This window comes from Antedon bifida, chromosome 11, assembly GCF_963402885.1.
Source record: "Antedon bifida chromosome 11, ecAntBifi1.1, whole genome shotgun sequence".
Taxonomy (NCBI): Eukaryota; Metazoa; Echinodermata; class Crinoidea; order Comatulida; family Antedonidae; genus Antedon; species Antedon bifida.
The window spans coordinates 16,041,930-16,069,847 of NC_136236.1; the positions used below are offsets into that span (position 1 = coordinate 16,041,930).

The 27,918-nt window shown below is 32.6% G+C and overlaps 1 protein-coding gene across 4 annotated transcripts; it reads left to right on the top strand.

Annotated features, from left to right (window-relative positions):
* Positions 1-67: 67 nt before the first annotated feature.
* On the top strand, positions 68-27,918 carry LOC144856325 (cyclin-dependent kinase 17-like). Of its 4 annotated transcripts, XM_078714297.1 has the most exons (15): positions 68-175; positions 11,518-11,925; positions 12,280-12,336; positions 15,940-15,993; positions 17,569-17,702; positions 19,011-19,130; positions 20,518-20,689; positions 22,078-22,172; positions 22,599-22,661; positions 23,131-23,254; positions 23,939-24,059; positions 24,538-24,784; positions 25,492-25,582; positions 25,952-26,029; positions 27,528-27,918. In XM_078714297.1, exons 2-15 carry the CDS (start codon positions 11,814-11,816, stop codon positions 27,566-27,568), a joined length of 1,509 nt encoding a protein of 502 aa, XP_078570423.1. In that variant the 5' UTR covers positions 68-175; positions 11,518-11,813; the 3' UTR covers positions 27,569-27,918. The 4 variants fall into 4 exon arrangements, with proteins under 4 accessions (XP_078570423.1, XP_078570424.1, XP_078570425.1 ...); XM_078714298.1 differs by lacking the exon at positions 15,940-15,993; XM_078714299.1 differs by lacking the exon at positions 12,280-12,336.

A 27,918-nucleotide genomic window follows, 5' to 3' on the forward strand; every position in this document is an offset into this window, starting at 1 on the left:
GGGGGCGCTATATTAGGCGCTGTTTTATTTATTATGCTGGCTGGTTGTCTGATTTTACGTTGAAGTCCAGAAAAACATCAGCTGGAAGTAAGCTAGAAAAAGAACGACAGTTATCATTTATAAATAATTATTGTGCAAATTTGGATTCAACAGTGACATTCAGTGTTGTACAAAGGTATGAATCGAACTATTTAATTTACTTATCGTTTCTGTATTGACAAATTGCTTGCATAAATGCCATGCCCAACAAGCCAGACCTGACCACCACCTAGCCTAGGCCTAGGCCTAGCCTACACTACACTGCTGGCTGCTGTCAGACGATATATATAGCACCAGGCTAGCTAAGCTTACTAAGAAGGCCTAGTCTCCTATAGGCCTGTAGAGTTGGCCTGGGGGCCTAGTCGCAGGATATACAGTACAGCCTAGCATGCCTGCGTCATTCATTAGCCTGTAGGCCTAGCTAGGAAGGAGCTAAAGATTAAATAGATCAGACTGTCAATGATGTGTGTGCCAAATTTGCAGTTAGGCCTAATTAATAATAATATTGCTCAATGTAATTTTTATTGTTTATGTACAATTAATGAGTGTTTCTTTTTACAATAGCAGAACGTATCTTTAAAAATATTTTTTCAAAATTAAAATCGTGATGTTTAGCCGGGAGACAAGTCAAAATTTTGAGAATCTCCCAGCAAAAATGCGATGTACAATTTTCCTTACATTTTGTGTTCCACATGTTTCATATTATTACATTACATCTGATAATTTCAGATTTCTAATTTATGTCAACATAGGAGATACAATTTTTGAATCTCTCAAAACAGTGAATGCCCTCTTGATGCCATATGGAAAAGAAACATTTTTAGCGAATAACAATAACCAAAGTGGGGACTATCAAACCATAAGAACAGACACCGCACCTTTACAAAATTCAAGAAGAATGACAATTATAGCAAAGCTAGTGAACTACCCTGGGAAATACCTCGGAGTGTCCTTGTTGTAGCTTCTATTTTTGTCTCTCAATTATGATGAATATTGATCTGAAATCTAGCGAGAAAATGCAGTCAAAATCAATGCGAGGAAGAATGCCATCTAATGCTATTAAATCATGAATATTGTCTGAGATAGCCACAGTGAAGTCTGTAGTTTAATTAGTGTCATATTACTGCAGAAGTCAAATTAAAAATTCAGTCCAGATTGGCGTGAAACTTGCGCTTCATCTAGATTTGAACGTACTAATGTGTTTTAATTAAATGAAATTTGCACTCGTTGTTCTTGAACAGTAAGGCTTAGGGACGACACAATAATAAAATAATGTATTATGAATCAATACAAAAGGTAGATAAGATTAATGATTTTGAAATTAAGACAACACACCTGGCAGTAATAAAAACATTAACTACAAATTTTGAATTCTTCAACCAATTGAAACTAGATTGTGTTCGTACAGCATTTGCCAACACTCAATTTAATATTGGGTATAGAAGATGGTTTTAAAGATACGTTGACACTCAGGCAAATTTCTGGTCATTTGGCCAAATAAAAAATCATGAGAAATTTACGCCCGTATTCTTAAACCGGACTTTACAGGTAGTCATAGTTCGACTAATTCAGGCCAACCTCGACTAAATCGAGATGGATTTTGATCGATTTTTTTTAGTCCTGGAGGGAGCAGGCTAAATGGTTGACTAAATGGTTTTTAAACGATGTTTTTGAAAAACATAACAGTCATTGAGTTGTTATATTGGCCAGATTTTGAAGAATAAAATATCTATTTTTATATTAGCTTAATTAAATATACATTGGTATATGTTATAATAATGAAAATCATCTTTATTTACAACCATATACAAATTACATTAGTCCGGTCCGGTTTAAGAATACGGGCGATAGTGTTTAAAGTCTATTCTGGGTTTGGTCAAAAATGTGTGTATAGGAAACTGTAACTGAATCCGGGCCCAGTGTGAACATACAGTTAACTTTTAACTTGAACCTAAATTTCAGCTTGCACCCACTCTTTCTTAGAAACATTAAAAATGCTTATTACGGTTTATAACTATATTATCTACCAATAACTTTTTATCATTAAACAAATAAAGCACAATACTGTACAATAGGTGGGCTTTATCTAGGGGCGTCAATCCTCCTTTCAACATAACATTTTAAATCAAAAACAGTCTGCAGAACAAATAAAGCAACATAATAAACCGATTTATCATGTTGACAGTTGTGTAGAAGTGCATGATTTCCTGCTAAGTTTACCATTTCACACCTGCAGACACTCCAAGGATGTGTCTATAATTGTCAGACTTTATTTCCAGAGAATGCCTCGCGAATTCTTCAGGAAATATTAAGAAAAGTAAGTTTGTGTTTTACCTTGAGTTCTCTTCAAAGCGTTAAAAATATCTTGTTCTTTGAAACAATACCCAGTGGATGTTATTAATGTTATCTAAGATCTATTTATAGTGTTGTCTTATTATAGAAGTTAACTAGTTTTGTTATTTGAATCCGAGTAAAATTAACAGCCTGTTTTATGTTTAGCGTATCAGCCGATTCTCTGTAGTAAACTGTATGACATTCGATAATTATGCCCAGTAATGTATCGGGCAAATTCTTTAATACAGTTGTCACATAATCACATGTGGTGCTATGGTTAACATACTTTAGCCTTATGGATTATGATACAGGCATTTAGAGATACAAGTGACACATGTACAGTATCACAAAATTTGCCTTGATATTGTTAAAATTATAGATAGTACCAACAATTGACTAGCTACACCAGTATGACTGGAAGTATTAGTATTAAAAATATATTCCTCCATACATACTACATTACCTCACTTCACCATCCACTATTAGAATGATCTAAAATCGATCTACAGTATTGACATCTACAGTAAATGGATTTTTCTACCTTTTGGCACACATATTTAGTTTTTGCACTGTATCCGATATCCCTGCTAAAAATAAAACCATAAATTAATAAACTTAGGAGTAAAGCACGAGTTAGTGTGCCTGCCCTTTTGGGTTGCCATTTCACTAATGTGCTAAAATAGACATCCTTCTTCATAATGAACTATAGCCGTGCGCCAAGTTTCATTTCCAAGCTATTAGCTAATGTATTGTATGCTTTTACCCAATTCACACGGCAAGAATATGAACATTAATGTGATAGGAGAGTGGATCTCTTGATACACTCAGGCATATCGTGCATGCATGTCTATTATTAATAAAAGAAACATCTCAGAAAAAACAATCCATTAATCTGTTCCCGCATAGAGTACATAGTAACATAGTTAGCGTGCAGACAGTTGGCAGTTTGACTTAATAAATGATATTCATAAGAAGAAAAATATTTTGGCATACATGGCGTGTCATATAGTAACCATATACTTGTGCTGGAACCTGCAGTAGCAATTATTTTCCGAAACTACATAAAAAAGGAACAGAGTTTTAGTAAAATCCGAACTACTGTAGTACAGTATTACTGTAGCCTTGTTTCGGCGAGAATGCAATTTATCGTTCGTTTAATAAATTTGTAAATTGTTATGTGAAAATTGAGCTTAAGTTGTAATTGTCACTTGCTCAAAGACTTCCATAAACACTTAAACATATTAAGTGGGAAATCCCATATTACGTTAATGACGTATTACAGCCTTGATTACCATACTGAAGGGAGGCATATTATAGTGTACACTGAATCATGAATGGTACAGTACATTATATTTTACAGAAAGTGTAAATTTGTATGAAGAAGTCATTAATAAAACAAATGATTAACTGACTTTTAAAGAGGTGTAAATTCCATCCCACAGTCACTACACATTGGTACCTCATGTACAGTACGTTATGCGCAATTTGAAATTGCTCACGGATGGGTGTTGATGAGCTACGTTGCCGATGATGAGTGAATATGGGGCTTTACCCTCCTCTTTATGCCTGTACAGTACTACGTTTTGTTGTTTTCAAATTGTGCATTGAATTTGAAATTACAAATCTCTGCGCAAATTTAAATTGTGCAATAAGAAAAACCTTGCGACAATTTTCATGAACAAATATTTTTATTCATGTGATTTTGTCCTTTTATTTTTTATGGTGTTTTTTGATATCCGTGACAAGCTACAATAGACACTTTTTGAGCCACTGTGTTTGATGAAAATATATTGAGGAGTTGAATTGGAAAACGAGCTTAAAACTTTAGTAGGGAGGCTTATTACTGTACATCATCGTAATCTTACTCTTTCTCAACCTAGTAGAACTTAGTATCGATGATCTACCACTAAACTCTGATGCTGTTCTACATGCAATACTAATTATGCAGAAAATAGAAGATCATTATCTATATCTGTATACAATCAAAATGCAAATGCAAAGTCTCAGGAGTATCCGCCTCACAATTACATTTACTTGTCGTGCCATATTTGTATGTCGTCGTCATGGATATTTAGACCATTCATTGTTTAAAGGTTTGTAAGGTGAGAATTCTCATTAAAACTTGCTTGCCGAACAAAGCATTTTTAGCTCAATAAAGAGCACATTCAAAATACATTTTCTAGAAGAAGAAATGAGTTTGTTGCGTAGAAAAAATAATATTATTTAATCTTTAATATAGTAATTTAATCTTTTGTTTTGTTTAATAATAATAATGCCTACACCTGTAATGTAAAATCTTACTCTTACTGACTTATTTCAATCTCATTTTAAAACATTTTCAAGCACTTTGAGACAAGATCTGCTAATTGTTAAAAATGCTATATGACAACATTATTACAATATGAATTAGAATGTGTATTGACTTGCCTCTATTACAAATACAGTATCCCTGATTTTCAAATAAAATACTTTTTAATACTGTACATGAAATATCTTTTATAAACTGGTTTTTGCTTTTTTTAAATCCATATTCCTAATTTACTAAAATGTACTACTAGCATTTTGTTTTAATAATATTATTTCAATTACTTAATTAAACCTTACTTTCTTACTCATATGAAAATAATATTATAAATTGAGTGCTTTATTATTTTTTTAACAAAAAAATTGTAGAAAATTGTGTGAAATAAGTTCATCTAAACTGTCAGACTTTGCATTTTAGGTTTTGGGATCAAATAACGTTGCAGCCTAGGTTATTTTTGTACTTTGTTGTTTTTGCTGCTAGTGGTGTATAGACCTCCTAGGTAGGCTAAACGTGTATTGTAACAAGTAATATATTGAGACAGCATTTGGTGTAACAAGTCCTTAAATGGATAAAGTAAAATTCATTTACACATTTAAAATTATATACAAAAACGTTTTGAGGGTCTGTTTCTTTTGCATAGCGCTGAATAAAGCAAATTTATTGAAAAAAAAAAAATTCTGCTCCCAAATAACATTACAGTAACAATCATTACCCAAAAAGCCTTTGTTAATATTACTATAGTGACTTTAACTCTGACTAAAACTATTTATATGAATAGCGTTTTTGTTCTTTTTTCATTAATACTGTACTGTATGACATTTTTCCCAGCCTGACATTGTTCAGACATGGATACTGTTTATTAGGTTATATGCATGATATGCATATAACCTCTTGATTCTGTCAGGATCTTTATTTATTTATTTATTTATTTATTCTTTCCTTAGCACTATTTTGTCCGTGAATTATCTTGGCATCAGTTTCATCTAGCTAAGTCAATTTTTCAGAGTATATTCCTTATGGCCAGGAATCGATGTGGTCATGTTTTCACGGTGCGCAATCATAAATTACGCGGTCTACGCGCGATTTAATGAAATCACGTTTGTAATCATATCTTCACAAGCATGAATCACTTTTAAACAAAATTTGGTACTCATAAATTTCAGGTCATATTTCATCATATGGCAATATAATTACGTGCGTAGCGCATATAACGCATGCGTACGCGCGCTTAAAAGTTTTAAAATTGTCAAAATTTATTTTCGATGAAATTAGAGTACGTTTCAGGCAATTTTAAGCGTTTAAAAAATTGCCACGAGTGCGCAGAATTTTGCACGCGCACTGCGCGTTAAACGTTAATGCGCACTCTTTTTGCCCGATTTCTGTTTTACAATCTTTCTTTAATAATATCATCATATTTGATTCACTTTTCAACTCGAAATTGCGTTATACAAGCACGTCAAAAGTGACAGGCTACGCACGTATAAGTTAACAAAATAGTGAAAATATGCTAAATTTTAAAATTAATATATATCGTCAGAATGCTGGGGAACACCTATTTTTTATTTCATTTTCTTGAAGTGTATGTATCATATGTATGATTTATTATCAAATTAAGAGAACAAAAGTTGATTAAGTCATCATTAATTGCATATTGAATTAAAAAAAATTAATTTCGACAATCAAACAAATTTTGACATTTTCTTAGGCCGAAATAACAAACTTAACATTAACTTTCTTTCTTAAGAATTTCATATATTAAAGTTAAAAGTATATAGTTTGACAGTGCATCATTTTTTTAAATTTTTAAAGATGTCATCATAGTAATAAATTATAATTCATTGCGGTATGTAATAATCTATCTGCACCAAAGTGGCTACTGAATAGTAAATACACGGAGGAATCATTCTACATGTTTTAGTAAGTTGCGTATGGCTCGGTGGTCTGTGCTCGTGTCTATAGCATTCAAGGTACCGAGATCGAGCCTCACTTTGGGTAACGAAACGAAATAAGATTTTTTTTTATTATTTGTATTGTTTGTTCAATTTTATTTCTTAGTGTATAGATTATACACATGATTTATAATGAAATCTAGATAAAAAGAAACTTATGTCAAGATTCAAGATTCAAGAAATTTTATTTGTCCATAAAAATGGAAATTCACTTTGCTTGGTAGATTAAAACAACAATATTGCAAACAATTTAAAACGTGCAGTATTATAACAGATTAAAAAACTTATGTCTTTATTATTATGTAACAAATGTGGTTTATGACATTATACGCAGAGGGATCTTTGATCGGATTGCGATACCGGCTATTGTATTTGCGTTAGTAAGATCCTAGCATATATTATAAATAATTAAAGATTCTGAGAAAATCAATCAATCAATATATCTTTTACAAATCAATTATCTTTATTTTAATCAATGCATATAACCTATAATTCGTCATAGTGACGAATTAAATCTAGTTGCTATTAAGTATTATATTATTTTATATTATTGTTTCGTACCAAAAAGAAAATTTCTATTGGCAGCATTTCTGAATACAACCTTTGTAAGTTCTATTTATATAATCATCCCAAAATAACTAAAGCCGAATAAGAAAAAACAATAAGACTGGACAGAATGAACAGCATCAGAACACAAACCAAAACAGGAAAGATTTAAACCAATTGGGAAGAATACTGTAATGTCACAAGGTGTAAATGATGAACTATACATTTGATTGCTTTACAATACAGTTCAAATTCTATTGTCCTGTTTTGAATAGTTTTATTTACAATGAGAATAAAAAATAAACAAATACAGTACAACAGTCAAAGAGTAGCGATAAAGCCAGTTGTTAGAAAAGTACCAGACTATGACCTAGTGTTGCTGTTGTTTATCTGTCTACCTATCAATGTACAACTTGTATTTAGATTATTAACTGCATATGTGTGTATTTGATTGTTGCACAATAGTCTCATTGCAGCAGTGTACAGTTAATTGTTAACGATGAGACTGATGATATTCAAACAGTTTTAAATAAGTATATCCATTTTCATTTCATTTGAATATTAATTTTTTTTCCTCGTTTATTTGCGTGTTTAGTCTCAGTCAAAGTGCATGTTTTTCACTATACATTTTATGATATTTACACCATTCAACGTTCCTTGTTTATACAATGATATTCAAGTGTTAACATTGTCTGTCACCTTTGAACGTTGGACAATTCAATGTTATTGGCATTGACTCACTCTATTTTTTTATGATTCCAATATTGTGATATCTAGATCCAGAGTATAGAAAAACATACAAATCTTGCTTACACTATGTTTGTACAAAAGGTAAAATTATCTTAATGTGAATATGACAGCACCTACTGTATTTCTGTGTTCACACGCACTAATATTAAGCTTAGTAGACCGCATTTAAAGCTGATCCAAATCATATCCAAGTTACAACCGACGTACAGTAAGTAAAAAAAAGTATGTACCGATGTGATTATAACTTCAGTAGATTCAGGGTTATATTTGATGTAATGTTACTGTAGGCATAAACATTTGAACGTAGATCAAGTTAATCCGCATACTTGTATTTAACTCCAATAGAGAAAAGAGAGTGTTAGTATTTTTAGGTGGCGCATGTCAATCATCATCCTTGTTTAATGTATACAGAGTTTGATTTGATTTGATTTGAATTTATTTGGAAAATCATCATAAAAAATACATACAAAGTGATAACATAAATTACGGACATTACAAATAATACATGTTTCATGTAGTTTCATGTAGCATTCTGATACTCTTTTTCTTGAGTCTATCTAATTCCAAACGGTAGGTATGTGTACTATGCTACCACAGGAAGTCAAAGTGCTAGATTACTCAAGTATAGTGAAATCACCTTTTATACTAATCATCATATCTGTTCGCACTTGACATATGTTCTAGACTGGTGTCCACACTTAATTCAATACTGTAATAATGCTTTGTATTGTTTAAATATTCAAAATCTTCTGTCCATTTTCTGGATAAATATTGACACACTGCTCACTGGTGTAATGCAGAGGACTTAGGCCCCTGGTTTAGGGATCCTAAGTGGCCCTAAATGCTAGAAACTGTGGTGTTTTTAGCCATTTTCGACATATTTTGTTCATATGTTCTGGGCTCCTGGGTTTAACCTGTGAGTGCTCATAGATGTTACGCCACTGACGATACTTATTCACCTAGACTCTTCAATCCATATTGAATACAGGACATATGGTAACCCAATTGTAAATATTGTCGACTCTATAATGAACCAGTTTCAGTATAGAAAAACGTGCAGTATTACTGTTGTTATTTTACATTCGTATAAAAGTTTACAAATCACAATGAATAAAGCCTCAAGTGCCATTCCCTGTTACTGCTATTGTTGAAAATTGACCATTTCATTCATTTAGAACAATTAGAATTGTGTGGCATAAAATAAAAACAAAAGAGTGTATTTGGCCAGTTTAAACTAAATGCTTGATTGCAAATGCTATGCTACAGTATCAGTGATTTGCTGAAAAAATGAATCATATTGATAATTTAATCTTATTAATTGATAATTTAATCTTATTAACTCAATTCAATCAAAGCCAATTTGAAAATAAATTAAATGTCTATATAAATCCCACACAAAATTTCATTCAAATTTAAATTCTGTAGACTAATTATATTATGCATCCATTAAAACATGAACCTTTTTTTATTTTACCCCATGGCAAAATAGAACAGTCCAGATTACATCATCATAAATGTTTGAATGTGATATATTGTCAATGTTACTTGTAACATTATAAAATGTATTTTTAGAAGCATGTACTTTAATTGGATACATTTCTTCTTAATGATTGTCTCCTTGTTCAATCTATGTGTATTTATTATAAATGTTGCTATTCCTATAAGAAAATATTTTGTTTCATCTACTATCCACTTTTTTTTTATTGTCATACATTAATCCACCCACACACACATTGTCATGCTATAATATTAATGTTATTATTTTATAATGTTCTTCAATGTTTAAGTAATGTATGTTGTTTGCTGGAAATAGACCTACTGCAGCCTTTCATGGCCATGATCAATCAATATTGTTTGTGCAAGAAGAAGATCATGAATTTAAAGTGTCTCTTCAATCTATTGAGCGGTTTCAGAGCCTTTGGTACTTAAGTTAAACATAAAAATGTAGATTTAAATTTAACATAAATTAACAGGCATAGAACAAATTGTAAACCGCCTGGTGAATATACTGAAAATTAATTAATATTTAGAATACAATAATAATGATGAGGAAATTATTTTTTTGGTCTCTGCGATTTCCTGTCTTCGTTCTGTACAAATTTGTGTATGCCGTAAATTATTATTCACAACTGTACAATTACAATGGCATGTTGATGATGTAATTTAAAATGAGTGTGATTTACAACTTCTGCCTTCCTACATACCACATAGTCAGTATTTTAAACTTTAACCCCTTACTCATCAAACAATCCTAAAAATGTTTTCATAAAACATAGCAAATTATTACATTTATTTATTCATTTTACCAGGGTGGCTCAATTAGTCAGAAGTTCAGCACGACATTTTACAATTTTTACGCCAAATTCCACTGCATTCATGCCTGATGCACTATTGCATAAATCTTATGCATACTGTGTACTGTATGTTGTATCTACAACCTATTGTGTATTATGTTTCTATAGGGCGAATCTGGAATTTGATCAGATCAAAAGTTTAATTTATTGTCAGAGGTTAGATAAACATTTAATAAAATAACAGCATAGTCTACTTTATACAAGCAATAATTAAGCTCAAAATATGTTGAAAAATATAAATAATTAAAAGTATTTATGTTTTTAATTTAATGTCATTAATCCTACAGATTAAAGAAATCACTTTAAAGCAGAATATTTAATTATGGTATTGTTATAAGATGATAGTTATTTCACTATAAAAGATTTACAAAAATCTGAATGAATTATTATTGGTTGTTTCTGTTAGACTAAATCCTGACATAAGATAGGATTTGCACATAGAACTCGGAGAATAAGCAGACATCTTAACCACCAAGCTATGACTCCACAAAATGTTCACTTCTCTCGTAGTCCGAGATCTTTTCCAAGGACTATACCATTCAGAATATCTTACGACTAAACTAATTGATAACCATCTATTTAGATCGATTGAGAAGCGTTATTCAGCCCAGCCATTTGCTTTCATCATCACCATTTTAACAGCCCGCAATTACTTCACGCTTTTTTAAAACCATTCAACCGTACCAAATTACAATTAGAGTTGTCATAATTTAAATCTGTTTTATAATGAATGCATTGATTATTACTCCAAGAATTCACAGTGAAAATCGACAGTTACATCATTAAACAGTTGATTTTTAGAAATAGATATTCATAAAGCTTAATAGTAAAATCATTGAGAAATAAAACTTATTTTCTCCATGGTAAATTGTACTGTATACAGTCACACTTATTTTAGATGAGTTTTTTCTTTTTTGCAATTGCTATTTTATTGTAACGATCATGTTTCTGCTGATTCCACCAGATTGTCTGCACTGTATCTACACTTAACAATATGTGTCCAGTATCATAGGCAAATTCTGTAATACAGTGTCATATACAGTATGTATCATGTGGCATCTGTTAGGCTTATGGCCGGTAATACAAGCATCACATGTGATAAAGTATATTATGACAGTATCACAGAATTTATAGTATATAGTATCAAGAATTGACTACTACTAATTCTACAAAGAAAAATGCAATGCAATTTGCTATTTGTCTTTTTATTTTAAATACTTGTTTATTTTACTATTTGCAGACTGTACAACAATACCATTAAAATCTAAGGAAGTCATACCAGTAGAGACGAGAAAGGACTCATTCATAAGGGAATTAATTACACAACTATTTGGAAGTGATTGTTAAAACATGGAGTCAAGGAACTCAAGTCTAATAGTGTAATGATCTTATGAGATTTCCACTGCTGAAGTACATCATAAACTTCTTAAATCCAATTTAAAGTAACTTATTAATAACCAAATCTGAATGGTATTACAATTGCTACTAGATAATTTGACTTGTTAGTATACTAGACAGTGTTATTATTCAAGAATCATGAAAAGGATAAAGAGAAGACTATCGTTGACGCTTCGCGGAAGAGGAGTTGCGGACTCGCTATCTGAATTGACGGAGACCTTAAGCGTAGAAGAAAATGGAACACGAGATGGTAAGTAGAGAATTGTATGGATTTGTATTAATTAATTGTGTAATGCTTTTTGCCTACAGTACGTTGACCTGGGACTGTTTGATTGCTCAATGGCAAAGAGACAAAAGCAACCGATTGTTATGTTACAGTCTTCTCTGCAAAAATCTACAAATAAGCGAAATCTAAACTGTTGTGATAGCTCACTATGATTACACCAAATTCTGAAATTGCAAATGTTGGTAGTTTCCACTATGCTTATGATTAATAACAATAAGCTGGTTCATGTTCTTCGCGTTGAGCAATCAAAAGTTCCTAAGTTTCAGACAACGACAGCACTCAATTATTCAACGATGCTATTGGTTGAACTTTTTGTAGACTCTACTTGCTCACAAGTGAACACGTTGCTTCAACAAGTCCACGATGCAAGCAATGGTAACGTACAATACTACATACACTATTATGCATTGTGTTCAATTTTTTGGTTATTGGTTACTCACATCTAAAACCGTAACTTCAAACTGTATTAAGACTTTTCTAAAAGGTGTATTGGCCCCTTTTACACAGCCAGCAAAAAAGTATAGTTTTGTAAAGAATTTTTTGAACATGTGATGCCATTTGGCAAGTTTAAATATGCAAAAAGGTAAATTTATCTGGACATGACAGGTTTGTTTTTGGCTCGGCGGGCATATACTGTTAGTACAAAGTTAAGATTTAATTTTTGAATTTAAGAGTCTTGGTATCTAATACGCATTGGTTAAAACTGAGAATATGGATGCTGTTCCCAATAAAGACGCAGCACAAAGGCGTAACACAACGTAAGTAATTTGACCAATCACAATCGATGGATTATCATTTGTCATTGGTTATTAACTAGCTTGTGTTACGTCTACGTCCTTGCGTTCCGTGTCTAGTGGGAACCAAGCTTAATGCAGACGAGGCATGGTAATGTATCAAAGGAGGCATACACTACTGTACCTCAATAATGACCATCTTCAACTGGATGACAAGAGGTACGGTACTCGTATTTAAAACGCAGTTACCGCTGACTAACTGTACAGTACAGTACTCACTGCATTGTGCGTTGAACCATGAGATGTTCACATCCCATTGCTGCTTTATGAGCATTTAGCCGCCATCTTTTGTGTTTGTTTGCGTGTTTATGTCTTTGAAATGACATGGTTTGTTAGTAATAGTTAACGATATTAACAGGGCTGGAGTCATCATTGGGGCTTTTATATAACTGTAATATAAACATACTGTAGGCAGTTACAATATTGTACAACGTTAAATTTAATCACGGTGAAAAGGTTAGCTTAACCATTTGGTCCTGGAATTGAGCACCCACCAGTATCTTTTTAATTAAGCGTGGTTGATGGTTCAACCACTACCTTCGTTACCTTACACTATCTTTCCAATAACTACAGTATAATCAGTTTTTTAAATTATTTTAATTTTACCGAGGCTTTAGCATTCAGCTAGCAAAAATTAAATGATAGAATGTATTATGGTCATTTGAATCATCCTTGCTCCATAACAAAATGATGGAGATCCTGAGATGATTTATGATACCGGTGTTTTTTTGCCTTTTTTATTTAAACTTATTTATGCAATTGATTTTGTAACTACAGTATGGACGTCCGTTTCCGAAATAAAAGTAAAATGAATGAATAAATTACCAATATTTAATCTGCATTTTTCAAAATTTAGTAAAATAACAATAATATTATAATAATAATATTCCATAGTCACGTCATTATGCAAAACAACATTATGAATAAATTTAATTTCCTTGCTCATTATTCACTGTGTTGTGTCATTAGCTGGTGAACCAATGTATTAGCGTCGTCGATTCACATTGACTTAATAGCATGCTGTTAAACTAGCGTACGTATATTATTCCTCTGTTCGCTAGTGCTTGTCTCAAATTTTCCCATACGTTTTTCCACTTTGACATTTAAAATTGCAGTTTTCTATTCTATGCCACGAATGATATTATACAGTCTTAAATTATCAATGCATTTTTGCACGTCTTATGGCATGATAGACATGAAATTTAATTGTTGTATGTTATGTAATTGGAACATATCTGATAATATTTATACTGTAAAACAGTTAAGCAGTGACATAACATGGCTTATAAATTACTCAGGGGCGGATCCAAGATTTTTTAATAGGAGAGCACTAACAACATTATTAATAAGTCTGTCATTAGATATCAAAAAGTAGTTCATTTTAGCGGTCAAAAGGTGACCCCTAACATTCTCCCACCTACAATGAATTCATTTAATTTTCGAATGAAGGACACAGTACTACTATAGTTAAGATGTTACAGTACTGTACATGTTAAACTTTATTTACCATACTTTATCAATACATTTTTGCAATACGATCAACAACTCAACATCCCATCCAAAGGCCAGTGCGGAATTAGAATAAAGTGCTTGCATAAGACGACATATCAGTTCTGATGCCTCGCACCATCTATATATGGACATGATGATGTCATATCACTACCATATTTTGGCTTATCACTCCCATTTTGGCACATCACACCTTTTTTGTTTGATAGTGTAGACAGAGCTTTAATAAAACCTTCCCAATACAATTCTGGTCATTTTGATTCCCCATGAACAAACATTCTCTATCTTTTGTACTAGTAGATTGTCAAACCTTATTTGATTAGTGATGTAGATATAAATAAATGTCACATTCTCAATAAATTTTAATTTATTTATAACTGTTAATAAAAATGTAAATTTCCAATGTAGATAATACAGAAATCCCATGATACTCTGGATATTTTATATTTGAATAATTCATTCGACTATTAAAAAAGGGTATTACAGAGTGATACTGGTTCAACTGTATACAGGTAGTAAATTACAGGCAATCAACTAACCATACCGTAGCTCATTAACATTTTTTTAATCGGGAGATTTTCAAAGTAACCGTTCATGCACATCACATTGGTGATGCAAAGATAGTGGTAACATGTGTTTGATCAGATACCAATACAAGGAATATAATCTACTGTAAAGAGTGAACAAAGCGGGGAACAAAGTTTGGTGTGAAATGCATGAGTGCTGCCCAGATCTATAATTGAAATATAGGCCATATGAATCATTTTAAAACTCAGTGACTATACTATATTCACCAATCACACTTAGACCTACTGAAGAGGTTAAAGACATAGTACTGTACCTATGTACAATCCTAAATCTTATTTAGCCATTTGTACATTACTGTTGTATTGAATTGTGAAACAAGGAAAAAAAAATCAGATCTCCTCTTTCTCATCAAATTTTGAAACTTTATGGCTTTTTAAACTATTAACATTTGTTCATGCAGTTATTTGGTAAAAAAGAATTGTTTAGTTTTCCTTCGAAATTGCATTACTGTACATAGAAATTGTCAAGTGTTCAGAGGTGTGTACTGTATATAAACACACTGTTCATAGATTTATCTTCCTCATGTTTGGTAGTACTGTTCACAATACAGTAGGTCTAAAAATGTTTATTTTCATGACAATTGGTGTGATAGATTATTTCCCCCTCCCTCTTTTAAAAGTTAAATGTTATGCATGTATTGATGATAGAGGTTTTAGTTATTATTGCAATTCATTATAAAATAATAAGGTATTCAAAAACATATGACTTTCTGAACATGTGTACCAGCAGAATAAATGTTATTATTTTTATTACAAATACTGACATTTGTCTGTCTAGAATATTATGCTTTATATGTCTAGCTCTAGCGCACAGTTAGTATTTCAAAGTCCTTTTTTCAATATTTACAGTAATACGGTCTGCGATGGTTTTCATAATATAAATAAAATCACCCGAATACTCTCCTTCCTACTACAGTAGATTATTATTGATTTGGTTTTGATTAGTTTTCGTAGAAGTAGAATATTTTTAGTTATTTCATTTGTTTTTACTTTTATTTTAAATATTAATTGACTGGTTGCATGGTAGTGAAACATTAACAGCAGCATGATGGTAATTAGTGAGTTCTTTGTATTTTTGCATGTTTTAGGTAACATGGCGGAAAACATGAATGGTCTTGATCGAACTGGTACGCATCATCTAGGTATCGTATCAAATTTCATTTTGCGATTTAGGCTATGTTTAAGCTTAGTATATCTTTTTATCCAGACTAATCATTTTGAGATTGTTTTTGTAGAGTAGATTAGATGAGATAATCCAGTTATGAGATTAGCTAGTAGTAGATTAGAGAATTTAACTCTTTACTTACACATTCATTGTAGTAAAGTCTAAAATAAAATAATTATGCAATGTTTCTTACAATATACTAATACTATAGTGCTTAGTATCTGTATACAATTCTTTACGTTAAACCAGTAATTAGATATGTACGTGTGCGACGTTTCGACTCAACAAATCTTCATCTAACAATGACCGGATGTTAGTGGTTGCTAGGAGTAGCTTTGCTAGTTGTACAGCAGCTCCCCCTATGATTTTCTGAAATTCGGCTTTTCAGGTTGGTTCTTGCTGTCTCACGAGTCACATTATGACAAAATCATTTCACTTGAAAAGCCAAAATGGCATGAGCAGCCACAATGCAAATACCCAGCGTTGGAGGGCCTCTTAGAAGTGCTAAATCAGGAGTCTTTTCCCCTGCGTTGTGTTATTGAGAATTCTTTGACTTTACCCAAGCCTAAATGCTGTTTGTTGGAAGTTACTAATTATGTAACTAAGCTATTTAAATTTTCCTTTTACTGTGTATACTGTAAAGCTTAAAAAGAGACAGATAAATCATTGTCATAATTAGCTATGTATTGAACTACATTCTAAAAGCCAGTTAATCAATGAAAACGTCAACCTAAGTAAATGTCAATGCGTTTAGTGACGATAGTAATGCATTTATAAATATATTCGAATCTCCCAATACTCAACTCAAGCCCCTGGAAATTCTCCCAAAACCAACCTTAAGTAGACACAGGCAACTCTCCCAAATATACTTAGACTAGCCAAAACAAGTTCTGGAAAATCTGCAAACTGTATTTATTTATTTTTTTATTTTTTTTGCAGGATCCCTATACTTGTAATTACTATCTTCCTCGTCTATCTTTCACTTGTTTTCACACTGCTTTTACAAATTCAAAATCATCAACCATTATGTTAAACTCTCTACACCATATTAATATCTGTACAGTACAGTAGGTTTTTACTTTAATTTAGTATTTTGCTCCAAGCAAACTGGAAATAATTGCAAATGTTAGTAGTGCAGTATTTATTAGCACTGACGATGCAATAAAGTTGCCTTAATTACTCCATCCAATTACTACTAGGCCTATATATAGATTGACATAATTATCGGAAATAAGGATGCGATTGTGTGTATTGTCTGATTGATTATGCTGCGATTAATTAAAGTTGTTTTCATTTTGCGAGCATTGTCTGTCTAAGGACAGTAGATAAAATTTGGTAATCAATTAATGTCATTGGTATATTGATTGTGACACTGAAGGAATTGACGTGTGTGTATTACACGCAGTGTACATAGACTCAGATACCAGTAACCAGTAACAGTACACTCTCACAATGTATTTAAAATTCCTTTTGTTGTACTAGTGAATCATCTCAATAAATTGCTGTACAGTATATTCAATCATTGTGATGGAGAATTTTGGTTATGTTACAGGCAGTGTACCGGAAATCTCTAGGATAGGATCCGACGGGGAGAGTGATAGAGCCTCTGGTGCGTCCGACGAAATGGTTACACCGGTAAAGCTACGGCAGAAACAGAAGCCTCGACTACAAAGACGGTTTAGTGAGGTATGATCACATTTTTTAACTACATTCAGAACGTGATGATAATAATAATATTTTATTCCCTGTCCTGTACTTATTTCTATCACAAAAATTGATAATAAAATGATATTCCATGTGTAATGATTTCAGTCTAGTCAGCAGTAAAATATTCAATAAAATAAATGTAAAACTGAAAATAAGTAGAAATATTTGTTGTGTGTTACACATAGAATCTAGTTTGCATTTTTGATGGAATTATGTTTACAATTGTTTATGATATAGTAAACCATGCATTTGTTTTTTACTTGAAATTGTACTCTGATATCGTAGAATTTCACAATTAATTGATAAGAAATTGAAATGTAATTAATTAAAACCTGGATGCCATTAAATTGTTTACATTTTCATCTCATATTTCATCAAAATCTTGTAATATTATACTAGATTTATACAGTATCCTATTGATCAGGAATTTTCTTATGAAGACAATGCATCATAACATTTTTGTTTGTTTATGTTATTTAATTTTTTATAATAAAGATAATATTTAATTAATAAAAATGGTTAAAAGATAAAAATCGCTTTACAATTTCAATGGAAATTGATTTCTGAATGAGAAGAAAAAAATTTTCTCCTAATGCAAAAACTTGTTTAAACAATTTTCAACTATGATAATAATAATTAATAATAATAACTTTACAATAATTATATTAAATATTTTCCATTGTACAACAATACTTACCAAGTAACCAAGATATATTTTCAATAAAATTTGCATATTGACATTTTTATTGGTATAAAATGTGATAAAAATGTCATTAAAAACAGCTGGTAGAGTTGAAATGTGTACAACACATTTTTTAATGTGTACAGTAGTTCTTACATTAATGGTATAAATCATTTAAGCTGTTGTAATAAAATGTATATGTCTGGTGGTTGTTAAACAATGTGATGGTATGGTTATTATTGTGGCTATTCCATTTGCAATAGCTTACTAATTCTAAAGGAATGATTTTATAAAGCTAGTCAAAACAACATCTAATTGGAAAGTAACTAACCAGGCAAACGTTGTCTTAAAGCGCAAAGCCAGGATTTTATAGAGTTCTTTTTTTCACAAAAGAGAAAAAAATGTATCAGCTAGTAGAATAGATTTACCATTACTTAATACATTCCTTGAGCACTTTGTGGATATGTGAGCTTTATAAATCTTATTATCTTATCTTATCTTCCTACTCACTAACCATTTACAGTATTTATTGAGTCTATCTATTACTGTTATTTTTATTCTATTATTATTATAATTATTTATATATCAACCTTTTTTTTTTTCAGGACATCAGCAAAAGGTTGTCGCTGCCTGTAGATATGATTCTACCAGACAACTTCTTAGCAAAATACACTCCTACGTCTCCTGCCGATAAACTCACTAGACGGTCTAGAAGAGCGTCATTGGTAAGTTTTATGAAGAAAAAAAACAATTGAGTAAATTATGCATTATGCCATTTATCTAGTTGTCATCTGCTCTGTTTCGCGACGACCGTAAACCCAAAAAGGTTTAAATGCGCATGTCTGTATAGTAACATAATTCAAGGTCGTCTGGACTTTGAATCTACAGATTTGGTTTACTTTTAGCGAGTTCCAGCGACAAAAATTACTATGAACTCAGTGTAGTATCTCCATATCATCTTAAACACTAATTGTCGACATTGCGAGTCTCACTTGTGTTCGCCACTCAGTACGTTTTTAAGCAAGCATGTGTGTAGGTCCGCATGTGAAATTGAATCATGAAATGTGAAAAAAAACTCCATATGATCCCACAAAATCAAAAGCTCCCCAACATCTTCTTTGTCGTCATTAATATCATTCATAATCAATTTCAATAAATTTGGGCATTGATGTTGAAAGAGTTTTCATAAATGTATAAAAATGTCCAATTTTCTTTTCTTCCAAAATGCAGATATCCATCAAATTCTTATTTTGTAACTTACACAAATGTCAGTAAACATTATATTATAATAAATTGAAATTCACAAACTCTTTGCTCTTAGTTCATACTGAGGCTAATTTCTGCTGCATCTGCGAGTCTTATTACCATAGTATTATTGATTTTCATCCTGTTCACATTTTCCATTATGCATTTGATGATAGAGTCAAAACTGAAATATTTATATTTTTATTCATTTCAACTCCATGTTCATTTTCAAAAGGACTTTATGTACCATATTTATCTAAGTTTTCAGAAATAGCAAACCTCTAAAACCGAGTTATACACATGATTAAAATTAAATTATTATTTATTTATTTGTTTATTCTGTCTTTCTACTGAATGAAATTGATTTCCAAAGTATAGAAAAATTATTAGAACTAAAACTGAAAGAAACTACACCAAATGGGTATTGTGTGAAAGATTTAAACAACATATTTCAGATTTGAGAAATAATTAATACTATGATACAGTAATGCGCCATGTTTTAATTTATTCGTCTATACTCAACTGTGTAACATAATATCAACTTAAGCTAATTAATCATAGAATGTTTTAGATGTCACTATGGGCCTGTTAACCTAGTTAAATGGCGTTCTCAACATAAGGTTACAAACACCCAATCGTTTGTGTTGCATCGCCATTTAACCGGTTATCGTGTTTAACTTATAGACCTGAAACGTTTATTTGATTGTCTACCGGTCTAATATTAACATATTTTTTATTCTGAGCAGAAAATTATATACTGTAACAGTTATTCAGGTAGTAAAATGACTAGCTTTTCCCTTTTCATTTTTTAATGTATCGCAGAAAATATAAACCGTAATTAAAAAAAAAATATCCTTTTTGTTTCAGTCCGAAATAGGTTTTGGAAAATTAGAGACTTATACAAAGTTGGATAAACTAGGTGAAGGAACGTACGCCACAGTATTCAAGGGAAAAAGTCGCTTAACAGACAACTTAGTTGCATTAAAAGAAATTCGGTTAGAGCATGAAGAGGGCGCTCCATGTACTGCAATTCGAGAAGGTAAGATCACGAAATGGTACAGGATTGGTATTGATCCCAGGGTTCAAATGTCTTTTTTAAGATCATCGTACAGTATATATTGTGAGCAGGATTGGTGCCATTAAGAAGGAGAGTAAATGAATTCACTTTTGGTTAACCTATTCAGCAATTTGCCTAAATCATACCTTACTAGCCTGGCGTCTATCTAGCCTGGTGTCTATCTAGCCTGGCGTCTATCTAGCCTGGTGTCTACCAATTAAGAACCAGGCAATATGATCTGAAGATCTTGGGTTCAAGTGTCAACTATTGCATATCTGTGAGCATAAATTTATAGTGTATGTTTTGATACATTTCACGCCTGATTGAGCAAGGCTTATCATGAGACAGTAATGGTATGGGTGATGATGGATGAGGAGATGGCCTGAATACATTTTAGTATTAAAAGAGGCAAATAAAATGAAGTATATTTGCAATTTTCTGATATTGCTGTACGTGACAGTGTCGGCTGGATAAGACCTACAGTACAAGAGCTGGACTTTGACTACGCACTATTTGGAGTCGCACTGAGTTCTGGATGCAACAGCCTCTAGTGCCGTAGCCTTGAGAATTTAGGTGGTGCGGTTGTCGCAACAAGAGGGAACAATCCCCTGTGTGGGCCATGGGGTTGTCAAAGGCTTCTACCAAAAAGTGGTCAGGTTGAAACCTTACCAACCGTACTGGTGGCTACCGCCTCTGAGACATATATCTTCTGTGTTGGGCCGTTGGCCCATAGTTTCCCTTTGGACAGTTTGCAAATTCTCAATAATAACAGATAATTTATATTGTAAACTAATTTGATTTTGTATTAAATGATTAAAGTTACTGAATATTACAACACATTGACATTATATTATCTTTTGAATTTTTCAAGGCGATCCCTGATTACTGTTTCCATAAACTACCCTTTCCATAATGTCAATTTTTCTCCTACTATTAAACCACTCAAACACGTACTGCTGTACTACCTTTATTTTCATAGAAATAATAATAATAATAATCATTGAAATTAAGCATAAATTAATGAAAATGTTTACATTCACTTGTTATCCTATACTCTTGTATCTCCAATGAATCAGTATCTTCGGTATATTATTCACATATTTTGGTATATTATTCACATACAGCAGAACCCCAGGAGACAAATTTGGGAAACAACAAGGTGTCCCTTAACAGGGGTGTCCCCCCTTAATAAGGATGTCCCCTTAACAGACCGTAGTGTTGAAACATACTGCATATTGTCTCTTATTGGTTTCACATGAAAGTGTCCACTTAGTAGGTTTGTGTCCCTTGAATAGAGGTGTAGTGTAATTTCAATATTTCATTCATTCATAATGGAATAAACATAGCATTTATTGGTTTTTATTTTACAGTTTCTCTATTAAAAGGTCTGAAGCATGCGAATATTGTCACATTACATGACATTATACATACAGAGAAATCCTTAACTTTAGTATTTGAATATTTGGTAAGTATTATTGATTTATTGAACACCCTCATAAAATGTCACTAAAGACTTCTTTATTTTATTACACACAACCAAAGGCTGTGCATTAAACATCTGCACACGCTCACTAATCCATCTCCATTGTGACAACTTCCGTGACCTACCACATTTTACCTCATCAACCATATAACCATTTAGCTGATTCTCAATTCTATAATTTATACAGTATCATAGGCAAATTTTGTGATACAATGTCACATGTATCATATGTACCTGTATTATAGGCCATAAGCCTAACCTAACCTTAGCATTGTATGTAATGCATATGTGAAATTTGGCTATGATGAATACTGCACCTATTTAACATGTGGATATACAGTACAGATAATTGGATGCATCATTAGTATTATTGCAAAATTGAAACATTTAATCTTTGTTTTTTTTCAGGAAAAGGATCTTAAACAGTATATGGATGATTGTGGGAACATCATGAGTATGAACAATGTTAGGGTAGGTTCATTCACCAGTAACCAGTGGTGTAACATGGGGACAAAGGCCCCTGTTTTAGCACTCCTAAAGGGCCTCGAATGCTGGCAGTTGCATTGAGGCTGCCCATCTCTGGGGCTCCTGGGTTTAGCCAGTGAGCGCTCGTAGCCGTTATGTCACTGTTAGTAACACTCCAGAAATTATATCTTTAAGAGTGTTTTCTTTCCAGATACCATCAGTCTTTGAACACACTACCCCAAGAGGTTGTGGAGTCAACATCACTTAAGGGATTAAAAAATTGTACCTATAATGTTTTCTGTAATTAGAAGTCTATTTGTTTAGGAATCCCAGCTGAATAAATGTGACACGTTTACCCATGTCTCACTTTACTCAAACAAGGTTCTACACAATATAGATTAGCCTTAACTAATATATTTCTGGCATAAGTTGAATAAATATACCTTTTATTTAAAGTTTTTATATTGTATTTCAGTTATTTTTATTCCAATTACTACGTGGGTTAGCATACTGCCATAAACGACAAGTACTGCATCGAGATTTAAAACCCCAGAATCTACTGATTAATGAGAAGGGGGAACTTAAGTTAGCAGACTTCGGTAGGTTACTATACAAATTGTATAATATGAAAACCTAGTGCTAAAACATACAGCCTAAATATATATATAATATCCCCCTTAGTGTTCCCTGAATAGGGGTATCTCAAAAGTGTGGTATTTGGAATTTGTTAATTATTTATACAGTCAAAGACTGGTCTCTCAGAGGGCCCATTTATGATCAGTGGCTTTGTGTGTACTAGTACAGTGGAGTAACCCCCTACTCGTCTTGAAAGATGTACTAGGTTCTATAAAGTGCATGGTTTATAGTCCTTATCCGAGAAGACTTGTTCTACCACCAGAACCATGGAGCGAGTGATTCCACTGTCTTAACCGCTGAGCCACTCACTCATTCTACTGTATGTATGTTGATTATTGGATATAAAAGATTCAGACTACTGTACAGTTATTTGGTGTAGGGTTAGGATTCTTTCCCTTCACTTCTTCTTGCACCAAAAAATGAGGTTATCTTTGTTATCTTGTACTACTAATGTGGTTCTATTGTGTTGCTTAATACCAAAACCCTCTTCACGCGTATAAACAATTATGAAAACATTGAACAAGTCTGAGATATATATACAGCATGGAATGTCAGTTTCTACTACTGCTTCCATTGTTGACGTCTCTACTATATACGATATTATTATACTAAGTAATATGATATACCATGTTTTCTTCTAATTGAAGGTTTAGCAAGGGCCAAATCTGTACCAAGCAAAACATATTCCAATGAGGTAGTAACACTTTGGTACCGGCCACCAGATGTTCTCCTAGGAAGCACAGAATATAACCAATCTATAGATATGTGGTATGTCAGTTTGTTAATTAATGTTACATCTCACTCCATCAACTTTATTATTCATGATTCCTATTATTTATCATCATCATTAAAATAATTATTATTTTTTTAAATTGCAAAACATTTACCGTGTTTCCAAAATGTATAAAATAATTATCCAGTCATGTCTTCACTAGGATCACCATTACCATTGTAACAATTTCAATATGTACGTGGTGCTTTCTTGGGCTCAAATCCAACTCTAGCCATCAGCACAAACTCGGTCTAGAGGTGTATATGCCAGGTTAATGTGAGTCATGGAGTCACACCCAAGAATTACTTTTACTGTTGTGGTGCTTAGTAATAGTACCATTATCAAGTAAACATTATGTCGGAGAAGGGCAAAACATCTGACCAATCACAATCAATTATAATCATCTTGTATACATTCTTTCTATCATAATCATATATGATATTATTAATTTCAAGAATTATTCATTTCTTCCAGGGGAGTAGGTTGTATATTTTACGAGATGGCAGCAGGCCGCCCTCTATTTCCAGGCTCTACGGTTGAGGATCAACTACATCTTATATGGAAAGTCCTAGGCACGCCAGTAGACAAAACATGGCCTAATATAACTTCTAATGAAGATTTTGTGTCGTATAAATTCCCAGTTTATCGAGCAGAGGCACTGATCAATATAGCCCCTAGACTTGATACAACGGGGTTAGACCTTCTTGGAAAGCTATTAAGGGTAGGTATTATTATGTCTGCCATGGGTTAAGTATTGAAGTCCCATTCAGTCAGTGGTGTATCAGCTATGAGAGCTCACAGGCTAAACCCAGGGGCTTCGGAGTTTATTGGGGCTCCTGAGTATTGCCCAGAGGAAAAAAAGGCATTAAAATATGTCAAAGTCTAAAAACGCCTGAGGCCTTAGCGTTGGAGTGCCACTTAAGGTTACTAAACCAGTGGCCTCAGGTCTCTACGTTACACCACTGCATTCAGTCCACTTACCAGGTAGCTTTCATGTACAGGAAATTTGTCTTTTTTTATGCTTGGTAACACAAGGATGTAAGTTCAACGTAGTGATTTGACCAATCACAAGTGATGGATTGAACTGTCACTTGTCATTGGTCAACTCACTTGGGTTGTGTCTATGTCCTTGCGTTGCATCTCTAGTGGAACCAGACTTTTCCCATTGTGGTGTATAACTAAGTAGCATTATGAAAGCTTACAAATACAGAACCTGGAGATATATTCAAACTTGTAGGGACAATGGACAGGCCAGATGAACCATTCACAAGCAAGAGTTTGTATTATCCATCACTTTTGATTGGTCAAATTGCGATTTATACAATTATAATTTCTACAATATGGTTCAACTTTCCAAAAAGCAACTTTATAACCTGCAACAATGCATATTTATATGTATAAAATGAATTAATTTGGTTTTGTTCACAGTACGAAGGGAAGAATCGGTTATCAGCGACCGAAGCAACTAAACAGCTATTTTTCAATCCGTTGGGACCTAAAGCACATTGCCTTAAAGACAGTAAGTTTTATTCTTGGTATTTAAATATGGTGGCCAATCAGTGAGTTTATTCTTGTTATTTAACTATGGTGGCCAATCAGTGAGTTTATTCTTGGTATTTAACTATGGTGGCCAATCAGTGAGTTTATTCTTGGTATTGAGTGTGAGGGCACTGTGTTAAATTGTACAAAAATGAATTTTATAAAGAATAAAAATTATGTATGAATATTATATTAATATTTAATACTTTCATATACAATGTTCCATTAAAATTAATAATAAATTATTAAAATTAATTTTTTCCATACTCTTTAATAGGGGTTCTACTGTACGTAATAAATTTTTGTTTTATTTTAGATAATAAAATATGATTTTTTTTATATTATTTAGCGCAATCGTTGTTTGATTTAGAAGAATGTAAACTCACCAAAGATCCCGGCATCCGATCGTCAGCAGTTCATGGCGTAGGTATGTACAAATAGTCCCCAACGCATGCCTCTTCACAATTTCCGTTTGGTAGAAATTTGTGACAAATATTGTGTTTATACGTTGCATAATATTCTATCTGGTATATTACTGTTGAGAATGTTCTTTAAGTTATTTTTATTTGGTTATATATATAATATGTAATATATTGCTTTCTGCTAATAAATTGATGTGAGAAATTCAGGTACTGAGTCAGGAAAAAATTATGATACTACACTTATAGTTTAATGTTTGTTTCTAAACTAACATGTTTGGAGGCTTGCAATGCAACTTTGCGTCAATTGTTAAAATTTAAAATGGTTTCCCACATCTCTACTATGTATCTCAGTTTCTCATGTTAAAAGCTGTAATTTTAGTCACTTTTAATAGATTGTAATTTTGTTTTTATTGTTTGTAACTTATGATATGTTCCAGCTTCGTTTTTATCGTGGTATTGCATTTACAATCTGCTAATTTGTTTCTCAATTACAGACTCATCATCATCATACATCATCATCATATTCATCAACAGTTTAATGAACTGATTTTTCTTACAAATTAAAAATTTTTTTTTGCGATGCTATTTGTTTAAACTCACTCACTCACACTGATAATATATAATACTGTATATTGATGCTGTCTGTAAATGATCAATCACATACGTGAAGCAGTGGTATTTGTCGCAGCCAGACATAAGATCAAAGGACTGTTAAGAGTTCCTATCTTGGCAAGGCAAGCTCAGTGTCCTGTTGTTGTTTCCTTGGTATTATCAGTGTGAGTGAATGGTTTCATTGCTTGCATGTTTGCTAACCTTATTGCATGCTTGTTTATTTTATTGGCATTGTGTTTTGATGTAGCTGAACAAATTGAAGAAAAGTCTCAACACTAACATGCCAACCTGTGATATCAGATAGGTTAGTATATGTTAGTGGTGTATTTTATCTGCTAACTGGTGAAAACTAACACAATCCAGTGATATCAGATAGGACAACGCATGGTGTAGTTTATCTGCTAATGGGTGAAAACTATTTTTTATAATTTTTAAAAATTATTTGTGACCTCTTTATTATGATCAGTGGCTGCGAGTGACAGTGACTGTGTGTGTACTGGTTCACTGGGTAACTCCTACTCTCGAAAAATGTACTAGGTTCTTTAAAGTGCACATAAGCTAGATGTGTACACTAGACCTACAGTTTATAGTCCTTATCAGACTCGTTCTACCACCAAAACCATGGAGCGAGTGAGCCTCTAACCCTTACTGATGTTATGGCTACGGAATTGCAGTTCCGCTGTCTTAACCGCTCAGCCACTCGCCATCAGATAGATGGTGTAGTTTATCTGATGTGCTGGTATTCAAAAAGACCACTGGTTTTGAGCAAACCAAATCTAGAGTTAGGAATAAGACTTCCTACTGTAATTTGGCCCTTCCTTCCTCCGGGAATGTCTTGTTTATTGATACACAAAATGCTTATTAAGCATTTTTTATTTTCATTTTTTCTAGGACTTGGTAACAAGACAAGAAGACAAAGTATGCTGTTCTAGGCTATAGCTGGTGTCATCATGTCTTATGGGACCATTATCAATCATATCCTAATCGTAAAAACTAATTAATATAGATACTATATGTTGTCCATGTTGTCAGCAACGCTTGGTAGAAACCGATCAAACTGGAGCAGCTGTTAAGTGCTCTACTTGTTTGGTAATACTTGACAGAAATATTAGGCTGCAACACTTGTTAGATGGCAACGCTTGTTAGAAGATGTGTTGTCAGATAGCAACATGTTTGTTAGATGACAATGCTTGTTGTTAGATGGCTGACAATGTGTTTTGTTAGATGGCAACACTTGTTGTTAGATTGCAAAATGTGTTGTTAGATGGCTGACAATTCTTGT

Bases quoted from the DNA above. Each gene is read 5' to 3' on its own strand.
- LOC144856325 (XM_078714297.1), top strand. From the start codon at position 11,814: ATGAAAAGGATAAAGAGAAGACTATCGTTGACGCTTCGCGGAAGAGGA. The intron at 12,337-15,939 runs GTAACGTACAAT...TGCATGTTTTAG, and splicing joins AGTCCACGATGCAAGCAATG to GTAACATGGCGGAAAACATG. The intron at 23,255-23,938 runs GTAGGTTACTAT...TTCTAATTGAAG, and splicing joins ACTTAAGTTAGCAGACTTCG to GTTTAGCAAGGGCCAAATCT.